This window comes from Onychomys torridus, chromosome 5, assembly GCF_903995425.1.
Source record: "Onychomys torridus chromosome 5, mOncTor1.1, whole genome shotgun sequence".
Taxonomy (NCBI): domain Eukaryota; kingdom Metazoa; phylum Chordata; class Mammalia; order Rodentia; family Cricetidae; genus Onychomys; species Onychomys torridus.
The window spans coordinates 26,570,628-26,585,022 of NC_050447.1; the positions used below are offsets into that span (position 1 = coordinate 26,570,628).

Below are 14,395 nucleotides of genomic sequence, written 5' to 3' on the forward strand. Positions count from 1 at the left end.
GCACAACAGGAACATATTCAGATGTGTAGCAATTTCACAGATTTGCATCTTTTGGAAATAAGTTAGTTTTGAAAATAAGCCTGACCCTTCAGCAAATCATTTTCAGTTCATTCATATGAAACTGGGATGGATTTTAAAGGGAAAAATAATGTTATAATAGAAACATAAAATACAATATAATCCTTTTAGCAACTTGAGAGAGTAAGCTGGAAAAAATTCCTGATCTCATTCAATATGCTGTTATTGGAAGAATATCATTCAGAAATACATATTTTCTTTCACTTCCCTCTGCCCAATCTGAGTGTCTTCAAGTATGGCCTCTGAGAATAGCAGGCTGAGGGGCTCTGGGTGCTCCATAGCCTTTCTCCTTGCCACACACATCCAAAGACTTGTCCCAAAATGTGTCCTTTTATTATAGCTATGTTTACCACTTGGTAAGTCTCTCTGTACTTACAAATAGTTCCTGTAAAGGATAAGTATAAGAGAGCCACACTGATTGCATCCCACCCAGAGAAGTGAAATAGATCTATGTGCTTGGGATCTTTTCACTGTTATTGCTTTTATAATTTAATATAGTTAATGTGATCACAGGATTTACTCTATACACTTTGTCTCAAATAGTAACATAGTCTGTTATTATCTCTGTATATATATACACATACATACATACATATATGTAGCTGTCTTATTTACAGAGAAGAAAATTTAATCAGCAGCAAAACCTGGAAAGGCATGGCCTTCACTGTAGGTGTAGATCTGTAAATCTTTAGTAGAATCTTATTAGAAAGTTAAAATTAGATTATGTCCTCTTCATCTCCATCAAGTTGGGCATTCCAAACAATGCAGGGAGTTTTACATTTCAGTACAGGTAAAATTAATCACTTTAGGTTCTCATTACTTACTCATCAAATTATTCATTCATCTATTTGTCAAAAACATACTGATTATAAACTATATATACCAAGCATTTGTCGCCTGTATCACTGTGGCCACATCATTAAAGAACCTTTACCATGTATCTTTAATGATATCTTTTTTTAAAAAATAGCTCCTTTCTCTAGCATAGGGAGTATGCGAGAGTGCAAACCTTGACACAGGCCACCAGCACACACTTGCTTCATAAAAGTTTTATCCAGTGTTCACTACTGAGTTTTATACCTGAAATATAAGTAACTTGTGAGCAACCACTACCTCTCTCTATAGTCTTTTCTAAAACAAGCATAGAATCAAACCTACAAATGTATCTCCTCTTCTTTGGTAGCTCTGAACTATGTTTGGAAGGAATGCTTCTCTGTTTTCTTTTTTACAAAACATATACAAATGAATATGGACTGTTAACAGGAGGGATGCCTTAAGCAGCTGTTCTCCTGGATAAAGAGTCCACTAAGATTTTCTTAGAAAGCCTCTTGTGTGCCAGTCTTGTGGCTGATCGAGAGAAAAAAACAGCCCTCCTAATCTTTATGAGGTTCAAAAAAGTCTTCATATGTTACAGCAGTGGGAAACCCTGTCCAATTTCCACTGAGACCATCACCTAACAAAGTAGCATGATCTGGAGATGATCACAAAAGTTGAAATGTGAGAAAGTAAGTTGGCGGTGAGGTGGGTGCAGATAGCACTATATATGGGAAGAGACCAACTGATTCAAGCTCTGTTGGAAGTCAGGGACCCTGTACTCGATGCCAAGCCTGCTTAGAAGGTTTTCAACCCCAAACCTCAGGCCTTTAAGAGAAGCAGGTGTTTCATATTTGACTCTGCTATTCTGATATTCCTTCGCACTTAAAGCACTGTGCTGTTGAAGGTGGAAATGTTCTACCACAAAACAGATTAAAATGAACACATATTATTTTATTTCAACAAGCAAAAAAAAAAAAATCCAGTTAGGAGCACTAAAGTTATTCTTAATCTGTGAAGGTAATTTTAATGCAGTGCATTTTTTACATTATAAATGATTATAAATCAGTATTAATACACATATATTTTTAAGTTGGATTTAGTTAAGGCATACTATGTACATGTATGGAAACACATTAAATCTCATTCATATATACAATAATTATAATTAATAAGATGAGATAGTTCATCACAAAATCTATTAAAAACTTATTTAAAGATACACAGAAAATTCTTGGAAATATGGAAAAATCTCTCCAAATAAAAATCTGATACCATGGCTGATTTGAGAAGGAAATTTTACCCCTGTCCACATATCTCCTCTTTCTCTTTCTTGTACCATGTTGAACTCAGGGCACTAGACACAGTGGACATATACTTACCCACTAAAATTTATCACCAGAACCTCTCTCCTCTGTTTCTCTCTCTCCCTCTCACCCCTCCCCATGACTCCCCCTCTCCCTCTTTTCTCCTTCCCTTCCTTCATTTTTCTTTCCTCTCTTTTCAATGTCAAGATTTTTATTTATTCATCATTGATTTTCATATATGTCTTTGATAGTAACTATATTAATATTTAAAATACAATTGTCATTAATTCCCCCAGTCACCATTGAAAATATAAATAAACTCCTTCAACTATCCTTCTGTGGGGTGGGGGGATGTTTAGTTGGAGTTCTCTCTAGTTCCACTTGGGCCCCTGTGGCTCTGACACAAGTAAACACACAGAGACTTATATTACTTATAAACTGTATGTCTGTGGCAGGCTGCTTGCTCTCTAGTTCTAATATCTTAAATTAACCCATTTCTATTAATCTATAAGTTGCCACATGGCCTGTGGCTTACCAGTACTTTTATTTATTTTTCTCCTTTTTAATTTATTATATTAGTGTTTTAAGTGTTTTAATTTTACACATCAGCCATGGGTTCCCCTGTCCTCCTCCCTCCCACCCCCTCTCCCCTTCCCTCCAGCCCCTCCCCTCCATTCCCATCTCCTCCAGGGCCAAGACTCCCCTGGGGGATCAATTCAACCTGGTGGATTCAGTACAGGCAGGTCCAGTTCCCTCCTTCCAGGCTGAGCAAAGTGTCCCTGTGTAAGCCCAAGGTTCCAAACAGCCAGCTCATGCACTAAGGACAGGTTCTGGTCCACAATGATACATCCTTTGTAGACTGCTGGCAATGGTCGAGAGAAAGCCTGATCTGACCTAGTCTGGTGATCAGATGGCCAAACACCCTAATGGGCGTGTTGGAACTCTCATCCAATAACTGATGGAAGTGGATGCAGAGATCCTTGGCCAGGACCCAGGTGGAGCTCCAGGAGTCCAATTGTCGAGAAAGAGGAAGGACTGTAAGAGTGTGAATTGTTGAGAGCAAGATTGGAAGAGCACAGGGACAAATAGCCAAATGAATGGAAGGTCTGTGGAGCTACCAGCTGGAGCAGGCCCTCTGGATAAGTGAGACAATTGAATAGCTTGAACTGTTTGGGAGGTACCAGTACTTTTATATCTTGCTTCCTCTGTATCTAGCTAGAAACTCCTGACTCAGCCTTCCTCTTCCCAGAGTTCTCCTCTCTGCTTGTCCTGCCTATACTATACTTCCTGTCTGGCTGCTGGCCAGTCAGCATTTTATTTATCTGTCAATCAGAGCAATACATTCACAGCATCCTCAGCAGGAGTGTTTAGCCCAGGCTGGCCTGAAACCCAGTCTTGCTAACACTCTCTCCTGAAATGTGATATTACAGGTCTGCATTAAGATGTCAGCTAATTCTGGTTTCAATGCAAAACCTTATTAGCAGTTCTCCTATGGCCAAATTCACTGTATATTATCCTGCCATCAAACTCTTAGAAGTTTTTGAGAACTTTAAGAAGATGTTTTGATTTTCTTTTTCTATATAACTTTCAGTAGATAGCAAACTACTTTATTCATATAGAATGAACCATGTATCTAATTTCCTATGTCCATGTATGTGTTCTGTATATCTGCTATGTAAGATATATTCTAATTTAATGTCTTATAATTATATGTTGTAAATTTATTATACATTCAGTATTTGTTATGCACAATGTCTTTCCCTGAGTACCTAGAGCATGATTTAGCATATGGAGGTTGAATAAATACTAATTAATGTGAACTATGAAGTCATTCCTAGCCATTTATGTATAGTCCAGCAAGTCTGGCCTGCCTGAAAGCATCTGAATGCATATTCCTTTTCAAAGACACACACAAAGCTGGTCCTATAGCCATGTTAACCTATGCAATCCTGATTAAAAACAGACCCTGTGCCCTGTGTGTTTGTAATTTATCACTGACTCTGAAGGCATTAAACCAACTCAATTCTGTTAAGGCATTCCATGAAGACTCCATTATTATCTTGATTTTTCTAAAAGAGAACCATTTATTACATGGTTTTCCCCCTAAGGAGTATTTTTTTTTCCTTTGCTCCTTTTTACAGGTTCCACTGAGACAAATGTTATTTGTATCCAATGAAGAAAGATGGTCTTAGTTTCAAGGAAAAAAAAAAAAAAAGGTCAATGAATTAAGTTGGTTTATTTTTAAGCAGGTCATTTTTCATACTCTAGCTTGCCTAGAGCAAAGCTTGGACTGTCCTAAAACTTCACCCTGGGTTTCCTCAGATAATTAAGCATTTACTATTTACTGGCCTAACATTTCATTTACACGTTCTGTCTTCAATTGCTTAGGATGCACTGCAACTGTTTTTTTCCCTGCTGCCCTCAAATTGGAGCTTTTGAAAGAAATGGTACATCTCTCCCTTTCTGTGCCCAAAATGTTTTAAGCAAACATATGGTATTGGGGGTGGTGGGGAGAGAAAAGGGAAAAAGCAATATTTTTAGACTACAAATAAGCTATTTTGAGTCTTTTGAAGTGCCATAATAAAAGCTATTCACAAAAATGATGGTGCACTTTCCAATTGCTTCTACACACATCTTGTCCAACACTAGACTGCCTCCTTCTTATGCCTACTTACATAGGAAATCTAAACCTATTTTCAAGATCAGTAGGTCCTTTTCCAAGCCAAAGACCTGTCCTGGTATGAGATACACCGTCTAGATGTCAAGTGGCAGCTTCAGAGAATTCAAAAATGGGTGCAGAATCACACAAATATAGCTTTGAACACCTTGAGCAAGGAATGGCACAAAGTCCCACTGTTCTGTAATTGGTGGCACTCAAATGACATTAATGTGTTTCTCAAAGTGTATAGAATTAATGAACATGCATTTGACAAGGTGAGTGGATACAAGCAGCAACATTCCAAAACCATAACAACTGTTCTGTCCATGCTCATGGTTCCATTTTCTTGATATCACTATTGGACAGAATTTTTTATCTAAAGGCTAGAAAACTTTTTAACTCATTCTGCCTAGGCACTCTTATCATTTCCAAAATGAAGACACAAGCATTTCCATCTGCAACTTTGTTTAAAGTGCAGACAGGGAGGAGGTAGATATGGATAGGAGGGAGATGGGGAGGAACTGGGAAGAGTGGAGGCAGGGAAAATCATAATAATTATCATTATATGAGAAAAAAATATTTTCAATAAGAGGAATTAAATTAATAAATTCAGTCAAATCTAGAATATTATCAAAGGCATTGAGTTCCTCTCCACTCTTGATGCTATTATTATTACTTGAAAACTAACTGAAAGTGTCCCAGTGACTGCAGAAGAGTGAGATCTAATCACATGTCCCCTCTTTTCTCTTGACCCTAAACTTTTCTGTGTTGTGTAAATGAATTTGGACAAGAATATACCGCGGTCTCCTAAGTTTGTTTTTGTTTTTTAGAACAGGAATAATGCAAAATGGCCCAGACATTCAAGGTGTGGACTTAGAAATGACAAGAATTGTAATAGTTCTAAATGACTATCCAACAAAATATTATTGACATTAAAAGTGGTTGTTGCTGGATGGTGGTGGCACACGCCTTTAATCCCAGCACTTGGGAGACAGAGGCAGGCAGATCTCTGTGAGTTCAAGGCCAGCCCTGTCTACAGAACGAGATCCAGGAAAGGCTCAAAGCTACACAGAAACCCAGTCTCGAAAAACCAAAAAAAAAAAAAAAGTGGTTGTTTTGTGAAAGAATCAAGAAAAAATTAGATTTGATTCTATAAACCCTAGCCTATATCCTCTGACTTCTCTTTTTTGTGATCCAGTTTCTCTTTCTGTGGTAACTCATTACCTGTCTGTCTGTCTGTCTGTCTATCTCCATCTGTTTTTAAACTAATTCTTTTTTTTTTTTTTTTTTTTTGAGCTGAGGATCAAACCCAGGGCCTTGCACTTGCAAGCACTCTACCACTGAGCTAATTTCCCAACCCCTTAAAATAGTTCTTGAGTTATGCTTATGTAAAGATTTCTAGGTCTATAGACACATAAACTCACACAACAGAGATGCCTCATTTGTCTCCATCTTGGCCCTTCTATTATAAGAAATTATTTAAAAATAGGCAATTGACACAATAATTACTGATTCAATTAAGCTCAAACAAGAAATTAAATAGAACAAATTCTGTGTCTCTCAGTAGTCTTGATATTTGAAACAAGTGAAGACAAATTGTTATGACAACATAACATAATTCTATATTGTAAGAATGTATTAAGCATTAGAAAGCAGAATTTATCTGTTCCAAATTCAAAAGTTCTGTTCTTAACATTCTTGTGAGGACAAAACAAGATAAAGTTTTTTTTCTGTCTCTTATACTTTAGAATTTTTTAAACTTATTGAAAACGTTCTCACACCAAGAATTTACTGATAGTGGTCAAAGGCCAATCTACTACATAAAGACCCTGAACATAGCTCTATCACACAGCCTGTTGAGTAAGTGTTCCCTGTCAAAATATTGATCACTTTACCTCCAGGTCTGATCCTTGACAGCATGGCTAAGTCTTTGTGAAAGGGGAAAGAGTTTGACACTGTATAAGTGATAACATTTTATGACTAAATTGTGCTGTATCACTTCCTAAAATCATAGACATACCAAATTTGTACCAAGACATTTCATTCGGAATGCTGTTCTAGTTTGGTTTTCTGCTATGTGACAAAATACTGAACAATATAAACTTATTTCATTTTACAGCTCCCAGATCACAATTCACCAGGAAAGCAAGCCAAGGCAAGAATTCAAGACATAAACCTGTGGTCAAAATAAAAGCAGAAAATGTAGATGAATGCCGTTTATTGACTTGATTCTGGGCTCCTGTTCAGCTACCTTTCTTATAAAGCCTGGGCCCACCAGCCTAGGGATGCTACCACTCACAGTGGTCTTGGCCGTGCTGTGTCAGCCAGCACTCAAGAAAACACCACAAATACATTCCTACAGGTCATTGGATAGAGGCATTTCTTCCAGTGACTTTTCCTCTTCCTGGATGTGGCAAATGCCTCCAGAGGAATATGGTCTTATATAAGGAATCTCTGCCCATCTTTGAAAAGTTCTTTACTGTTTCTAGGATTTTAAATCCTAGTCAAAGTTAGAGGACATTCTTGGTGGTTTTTGAGGCATGTGATGCATTTTACAATGTGCATGCCTAGTAATTGTAGAACGTTTGCTGACCCTGCCTGGGACTACTCTTAGCATTATGCTCACTGGTTTAATAAGATAGGAATTTTCAGCTAAAGAAAGAACTTTCTAAGCACTTCAAATCCCATGGCTTAGCATAGTGTATATGCTAGAGAATAGACAGTTATGTGCAATATGAGACACCTCAGTTGCTCCAAGGATCCACAAGGGCCTTAAAGTTGCCTGTTCTTGCTTCCTTTCTATTTTGACTGATGAGAATTTGACATGGAAGACTTCCCTGCCAGTCTGGCTTTCTGACTCATTTGATCTTTTGGTCATAAACCCCATTAAGCCATTTTCATTCTGAACTCTATTTTGTCATCTATGGTCTCAGAGTATCTAAGTGCTCCACCTCTTCTGGTCACCACCAAGATTATTTGATTTTGTGATGGTTCATTTTAGTTTTCAACCTAGCTTCCTCTGGCATCAACTCACAGACCAGCCCCTGGACATACCAGTGAGGTATTTTTCTTGAAAAGTTTAACTGAAGTTGAAAGAGACACACTGGATGTGGGCAGCACTACCCAGTGGCAGTCCAAATAAATGGAAGTCAGAGGAAGGAAACCCTTTTGTTTTTCACCTGCTTGCCTTCATGTTGTGTAGGTAAGCCCATAAGCCCAGCTGTCATTTTGATACTGTTTCTCCAGCTGCTGCCACCCTTCATTGCGTCTGAACCCATCTTCATTCAATACAGACCTGAGACCAGTAGCTTTCCTGGAATCCTGTACCCCGCAAAGCCAGATGGAGCTGCTGAGCACATAGCAATGCAGATTGAGCAGCTATGGGTCCTCGAGCTTCCCAGTAGAACAGCAGCTATTGGCGGATGCCTAACTGTCTCCTGTAAGCCAATCTAATAAATCCCACTTGAATGCACATATTCATTACATTGGTTCTGTTAATCTAAGAATACTGACACAGTTTCTATAACCTGATAAGATCAAAACTGCAAATTTTCTGGCATGTTTATTTTTCTATAATTCTAAATCTCCTCTCTCAATCTCTTTTAGCAATTTCTTCTTTTCAAAAGAGAGAAAAAATTTACATAAATAATAAGAGTTAGACTCCCTGGGAAAGCAACATCTTTTTCTTTTTATTTGAACATACTCAAGTGTAATAATGCAAGAATTTACAGAGCGATGTGTAAATTTCATTCAGAGGCCATTTTTCCAAGGCTGTGAGGCCCAAATAAGATAATGTTTATAACAGGCCTGCTTGTTGGCTAAGGAAGGATTGAGTATTATCAAAATGTAAATCAATACACTTTACAAGTGTTTACTGTTTTAAGAATATAAGTTGAATTTATTCTTAATTGATTATTGAATTTCGAGTCTGTTTTCAATTTCATTGTAACTTCTTTAGCTGAACTGTCACCCTCATCTACCCAATATTTACTTAGCAACTACTATGTGAATGGCTCAAGTATCATTTTTCTGCAGAGAATTATCCAAAGTAGCATCTGAATTAACTTACTAAAATCTATATAAGAAAAATTGTATCAGTCAAATTGCAAACAGTGAAGTTTAAATAGATGTGTTGATATGGATCCCTATTATACTGGCTAAAAATATGAATAATGAATATAGCTGAGATCATTTAATTAGGCAAATGGCAATGTATACCCATGAAATTTCAACCATGTTATGGAGCTTTAGTTATCCACAGCACACAAGAGTTTATTCTTCAGACATAAATTATTTAAAAGATCACCATGCTTGCTATACTTATGTTAAAAAAAAAAAAAAAAACCTATCCTCTGAAATAGATTGTGACACACTTGCAAGCTGAGACTAGCCTTTGTAATTTTTTTCCTCCCCATGTTTAATTCAGTGGCTGCACATAGTGAATGCTCAATGGAAATTCTTAGCTTAATATTTTTATTATACTAGAAATGGCGAACAAAAATGTTCAAGTGAACAAATTTCTCCTTATGTAAGCCCTTCCAACAAAACTGCCCCATGTGTAAAGTGAAGTTCAAATTACTGGGCTACAGTGGTGGTTCATGCCTGTAATTTTAGGGCTTGCAAAAAGTGCAAGAAGAGCAGACGTTCAAGGCCAGCATCTAAAACATCGTGTCTTGGCCGTAAGCCTGGACTATGTGACACAAGGAGAGAAACAAAAAGGGGAAAGAAGCAAGGAAGGGAAGGTAGAAAGGAGGTAGTGTAGGAAAGAAGAAGTAAAGGACAGAAGCAGTGAGAGATGGAGGGAAGAATTCAAACATCCTTGTATTACCTATGGAATCAGAGTCCTGGGTGTGCATCCTGGCTACTCCCAATTCTACTGCTAGACTTGGATAGGGAATTGTAGGGAATACCTAGACTCCCTTTCTTTTTAAATGATGACCTACTCTGCTGTATCCAGGATCATCTTGGAGTCCAAATGAGATAAACTTTACAGTAGACTTTCTTCTTCACTGGGGAAAAACATCTAGCCAGAACCTGAATTTAATGCCCTTTACAAGTGCTTCCTTGTTTCCAAATTTATGTTTACTTTTGTATCTGTGGCCTATTTATGCATTTGCTTTTAAAGGCACATTTTGCTTCTTGAATTTATCTTGAAAAGCACAAAGAACAAATTCAGTTTCTGATTTAATTAATGACTGACCTAACAACAAGTCACGGAATTTCTCTCAATAGTGGGAAAAATTTATGAACCAAAGAAAAAACACACAGGTAGGCAGGCTGACTGTTTCTGATGGGTAAAGTGAAAGCAGGAACCACAGGATAGAGAAGATAGATACATGTGGTAAAAAGTGCTTTGATTAACAACTGCTATTAATAACATTGACATCAATAAAATATAATAATGTTAGGTATGCTCTAATAAAAACCCCATGACATAATAAAGCCTGTCAGAACAAATTTAATCTTAGGGTATGTTAATGTAATTAGGGATAAATGTCTTCATTTACAAAATGTATTGTTCATATGGGGATCTTTTCTCATTTTAAAGAGAAATCAATGTCTTTGTGTGTGTGTTTAGTGTTTTTATTTATTTATTTATTTATTTATTTGTGGTTTTGTTGTTATTGTTGGTGGTGGTGGCGGTAGGTTTTTAGTTTTGTTTTGTTCTTTCAAGACAGGGTTTCTTTATATAGCTCTGGCTGTCTTAGAACTCGATCTTTAGACCAGACTGGTCTCGAACTCAGAGATCCTCCTATCTCTGCTTCCTGAGTGTTGGACTTAAAGATGTGCACCACCACTATCCAGATCATTTCTTTTCCCCCTAAGGAACATATGTTAAAGTATCTACCCAATCAGAACTGATAATAGTAGCTGAGGTTGATTTGAATTACATAAATACCTTTATGAGAGTTCAAGTGCTGAGATATCAGTGGAGGACTACTCTGTTCCATGTACTAATAGAGACATAAGAATGTAATGAATGGTCATTGTACCATTAACAAGGAGTGGGAGGGGGCCCAACTCCACTTCATAGATGTACAAAGTGATACTTAGAAAGTGACTTGTCACTTAACAGAAAGCCAATAAGTTACTGAAATCTATAATTAAATATGATATTGAACCCCCTGATGTAAGCACCTTTCTTTTCTTAACTCCAAGATGAGATATGGTATTAGACCATCTGCTAAAAGGGTGATAGCCAACCCAAGTTTTATAATTCATTTTAATCAGTATCAGTGATTGCAGGGCTAACTGTGTCCCTCACAGTGTGAAGTAAAATATTATTGGTATAGTCAGTGAAACATTTAACCAGAAGATTTCATAAACCAGATCCCAATAAGTGTTTCCCTGAAGCAAAACATGTTAAATAGAATTTAAAATTTAAGCCACAAACCTGTTTCAGGCTCAATGGAAAAATACGGCTGTCCTTCCAAGATACTGTAAACCAACTTTGCACTGTTTCCGTAAACTGGGTCATCTGCATCAGTGGCTGTTACATTAGTGACAGATGTACCTAATATAAAAAAAAGAGTGAAAATGATAAGAATTTGCACACTATTTTTGCCAAATGCTAAATTTTGTCAAATATATCATACATAAACCCATGGGAGATAGATAGATAGATACATAGATAGATAGCTAGATAGATAGGTAGATAGATAGATAGATAGATAGATAGATAGATAGATAGATAGATAGATAGAGGATAGATAGATAGACAGACAGATATAAACAGCTTTGTCAGAACTTCAACAACCAACAAGTCTTTTGTAAGAAACAATACTGCTAGGTTTTAATAATGGAATAAGATGGCACTTTTAGTCTGTATTATTTAAAATGCCTTTGTAGTTTTCATTTTAAGGATATCTGTTAGAGTTGTGTGATTTTAAGGAATATGCAAAAAAGTATATCAAAGAAATATGAAACAATAGATTGTTATATTACAACATGTAGCACTTGAATTTTGCCAAAGTACAACTGAATGTAGCTTGAAACATTGACTGTTGTAAAAAAGCAGCACATAAATATCAAAGGAATATTTTATTCCATCACGTTTAATTTCTCAGAATATAAAATAAGATAGGAACCACCAATTAATCAGCAAACTAAGGTAATTAGACCCATGGATAACAGAATGAAAACCTCTTCACACATTAATCTTCAGTGTTTTGTAACAACTGCACATATAGAGCTTACCTGAATGGCAGTCTACAAGCTAAAATGAAATCCCTGTACTAAAGAAGCTTAGAATATTGTGGTGGGAAGAAACAGATGGAAACAGACAAATTGACTCAGTTACTCAATTGAATAGAAGTGCAACAAGCATGTGCCCCTCATTTGGTCTAGCATAAACATGGTGGTCATACATAGGTTTCAAAGACAGATTACACTGAAACTAAATGTTAAAAATAGTCAAGTTTCTCACAGACAAATACAAGAAGAAATCCCAAAAAACGTATTCAATCCTAAGTAATGATAAAGATGATCATAGAATAATCTGATGACTTCTGACACAATGGAGAATAAGAGGTGTCTGGTGTGATTAGAATCATAGTAGATGAGGGTAGGCGAGTGTTATACTTAATTAAAAGTCATTCACAAAGTAGTTATTTAACATATTTATTAATTAAGTGGCTAAATGAAAAATACGTTACTTGATTTATTGAAAAATACCAGTGTCACATGAATTCATGGAGTTCATGAGAATCATGTTAATCAAATACAACTTGCAGAAATTTTACTGGAGAGTGTTCTTCATCAGCCTCTGAAGATAAATGAAGAGAACAAGACAAAGCAGACATATATATGCAGCCATGAAACCACAACAATATCTGAAGTAAATTATACGAGGCTATGAAGTGAAGAATTGAGAATTAGAGAGCTCATTTAGAAATGGGGCCAAGTATTCATATTGCAAGACTGAAGAAGTGGGAGATGGGATGGTCCATTAGAAAGGAACTTTGGCCTTGGGTCAGGCAACTGTGTTTACTGAGGGCAACTATAAAGTGGTGTCAGGGATTATCTACCTTGAACTGTCAATTACTAGTGCACCCAAAATATAGGGGAAGAGGGTTTTAATCCTGAAGGATATCAATGGTGCTTCTGAGTAGTATGTCTTGGTAGTAATCGAAATAGCTTTGAGTTCTTGCAAGATCTTGTCACTCAAAATGTTTTTGATATACTCTCAATTGCAGTCACTGCTCACAAAAAAAGAACTGTAATAATAGTTGATAGTTATATAAAATTGAAATTTATACTCAGAATGATGTTTGCTAAGTTTTAAAGAATACAGAGCAACAATGTGCTTTAAATACCACTTATATAACACACTCAACCATACATACACTGGGAGCAATGCATTTTGGTGTGTGTGTGGGGGGGTGTTTGTGTGTGTGTGTGTGTGTGTGTGTGTGTGTGTGTGTGTGTGTGTGTGTGTGTGTGTGTGTGTGTGTGTGTGTGTGTGTGTGTGTGTACACTTCCTCAAATGACACATCAATCTTGCTGATGAAGATGAAGACATTGAAAACCAATAATAGCAATTATCTGAGTATTCCATGGACTTGGGAATAATTGAAAGGAAGGATTTCTATGTGAGAGGAAGGTAGGTAGCTTGTAATTCCAAAACAATTTTAGAAGAGATGATGAGGAAAGTCTGCTATCAAATGTAGAGCGAGAGATTAGAGCTAGGTCAAATTTAGAGGGCATTTGAATGATATAATGTGTATTTTATATGCTCCATTTGGGGAAACAAGGAGGTCCTTTCAGGCCCAGGTCAATTCTTGATTTGGCCACTTGTGCTCTAAGTGCTTCCAGATTTACTTGGAGGTAAAGAGGCTGACTGGGGAACAGATCAGTTATGAGATTACAGCAGTAGTCAACTAAGACCACTGGGACACTCTGACATAAAATGGACACTCCGTTCAATTTCCTTTTTATCTGTGCGCTAAGATGGTAACCTAATGATTAGGTCAGTGAGATCTAATCATACTTTGGAAGAATTCTATCATAAATTGAGGTGTTAGTAGTGTGAATCAAAGTATTCAAGAACCAGATATCTGTATGGTGGTGAGGCCATCGGGCTCTTCCTGGTGAGTTGGGCTTAGTACCTATATAAAATGATTTACTGAAGAACTTTGTTGGCTCTTTTGTCTTCATCAATGAGAGGACATAGGATTTTTATTGCCAGAAGTGACAACATGAAGTTTCTAACACCAAAGAACTTTAACTCCAAGTATGAGAGAATTAATTTATATTTTTATAAAATCCCACTCTATATTTTGTGAGAATGCATGAAAAATTTAAGAAAACTATTCATTAACTATTTATGTACTCTGCAAAATTAATTTAAAAAAAAGAAAAAGAATGGATAGAGAAAAGACATACTCACAGAGTAATTTAAAGAACTCACAAATGAGAAAGAAGAGGAGTGAGAAACTGCACAGAAAGACACAGGAAATTTTGTTGCTCAGTGTGTCTACTTGATGTTTTTACCAAGAGATATTGTTTTTCCATTGTGAAGTAATAAATTGACATGAAA

The 14,395-nt window shown here is 36.6% G+C and overlaps 1 protein-coding gene across 1 annotated transcript in view; it reads right to left on the minus strand.

Annotated features, from left to right (window-relative positions):
- The window catches only part of Cdh8 (cadherin 8), a 370,913-nt gene that overhangs the window by 173,142 nt on the left and 183,376 nt on the right, over positions 1-14,395 (minus strand). Inside the window, 1 exon segment of the mRNA XM_036187827.1 lies at positions 11,252-11,371. Coding sequence (XP_036043720.1) covers positions 11,252-11,371 — 120 coding nt within the window.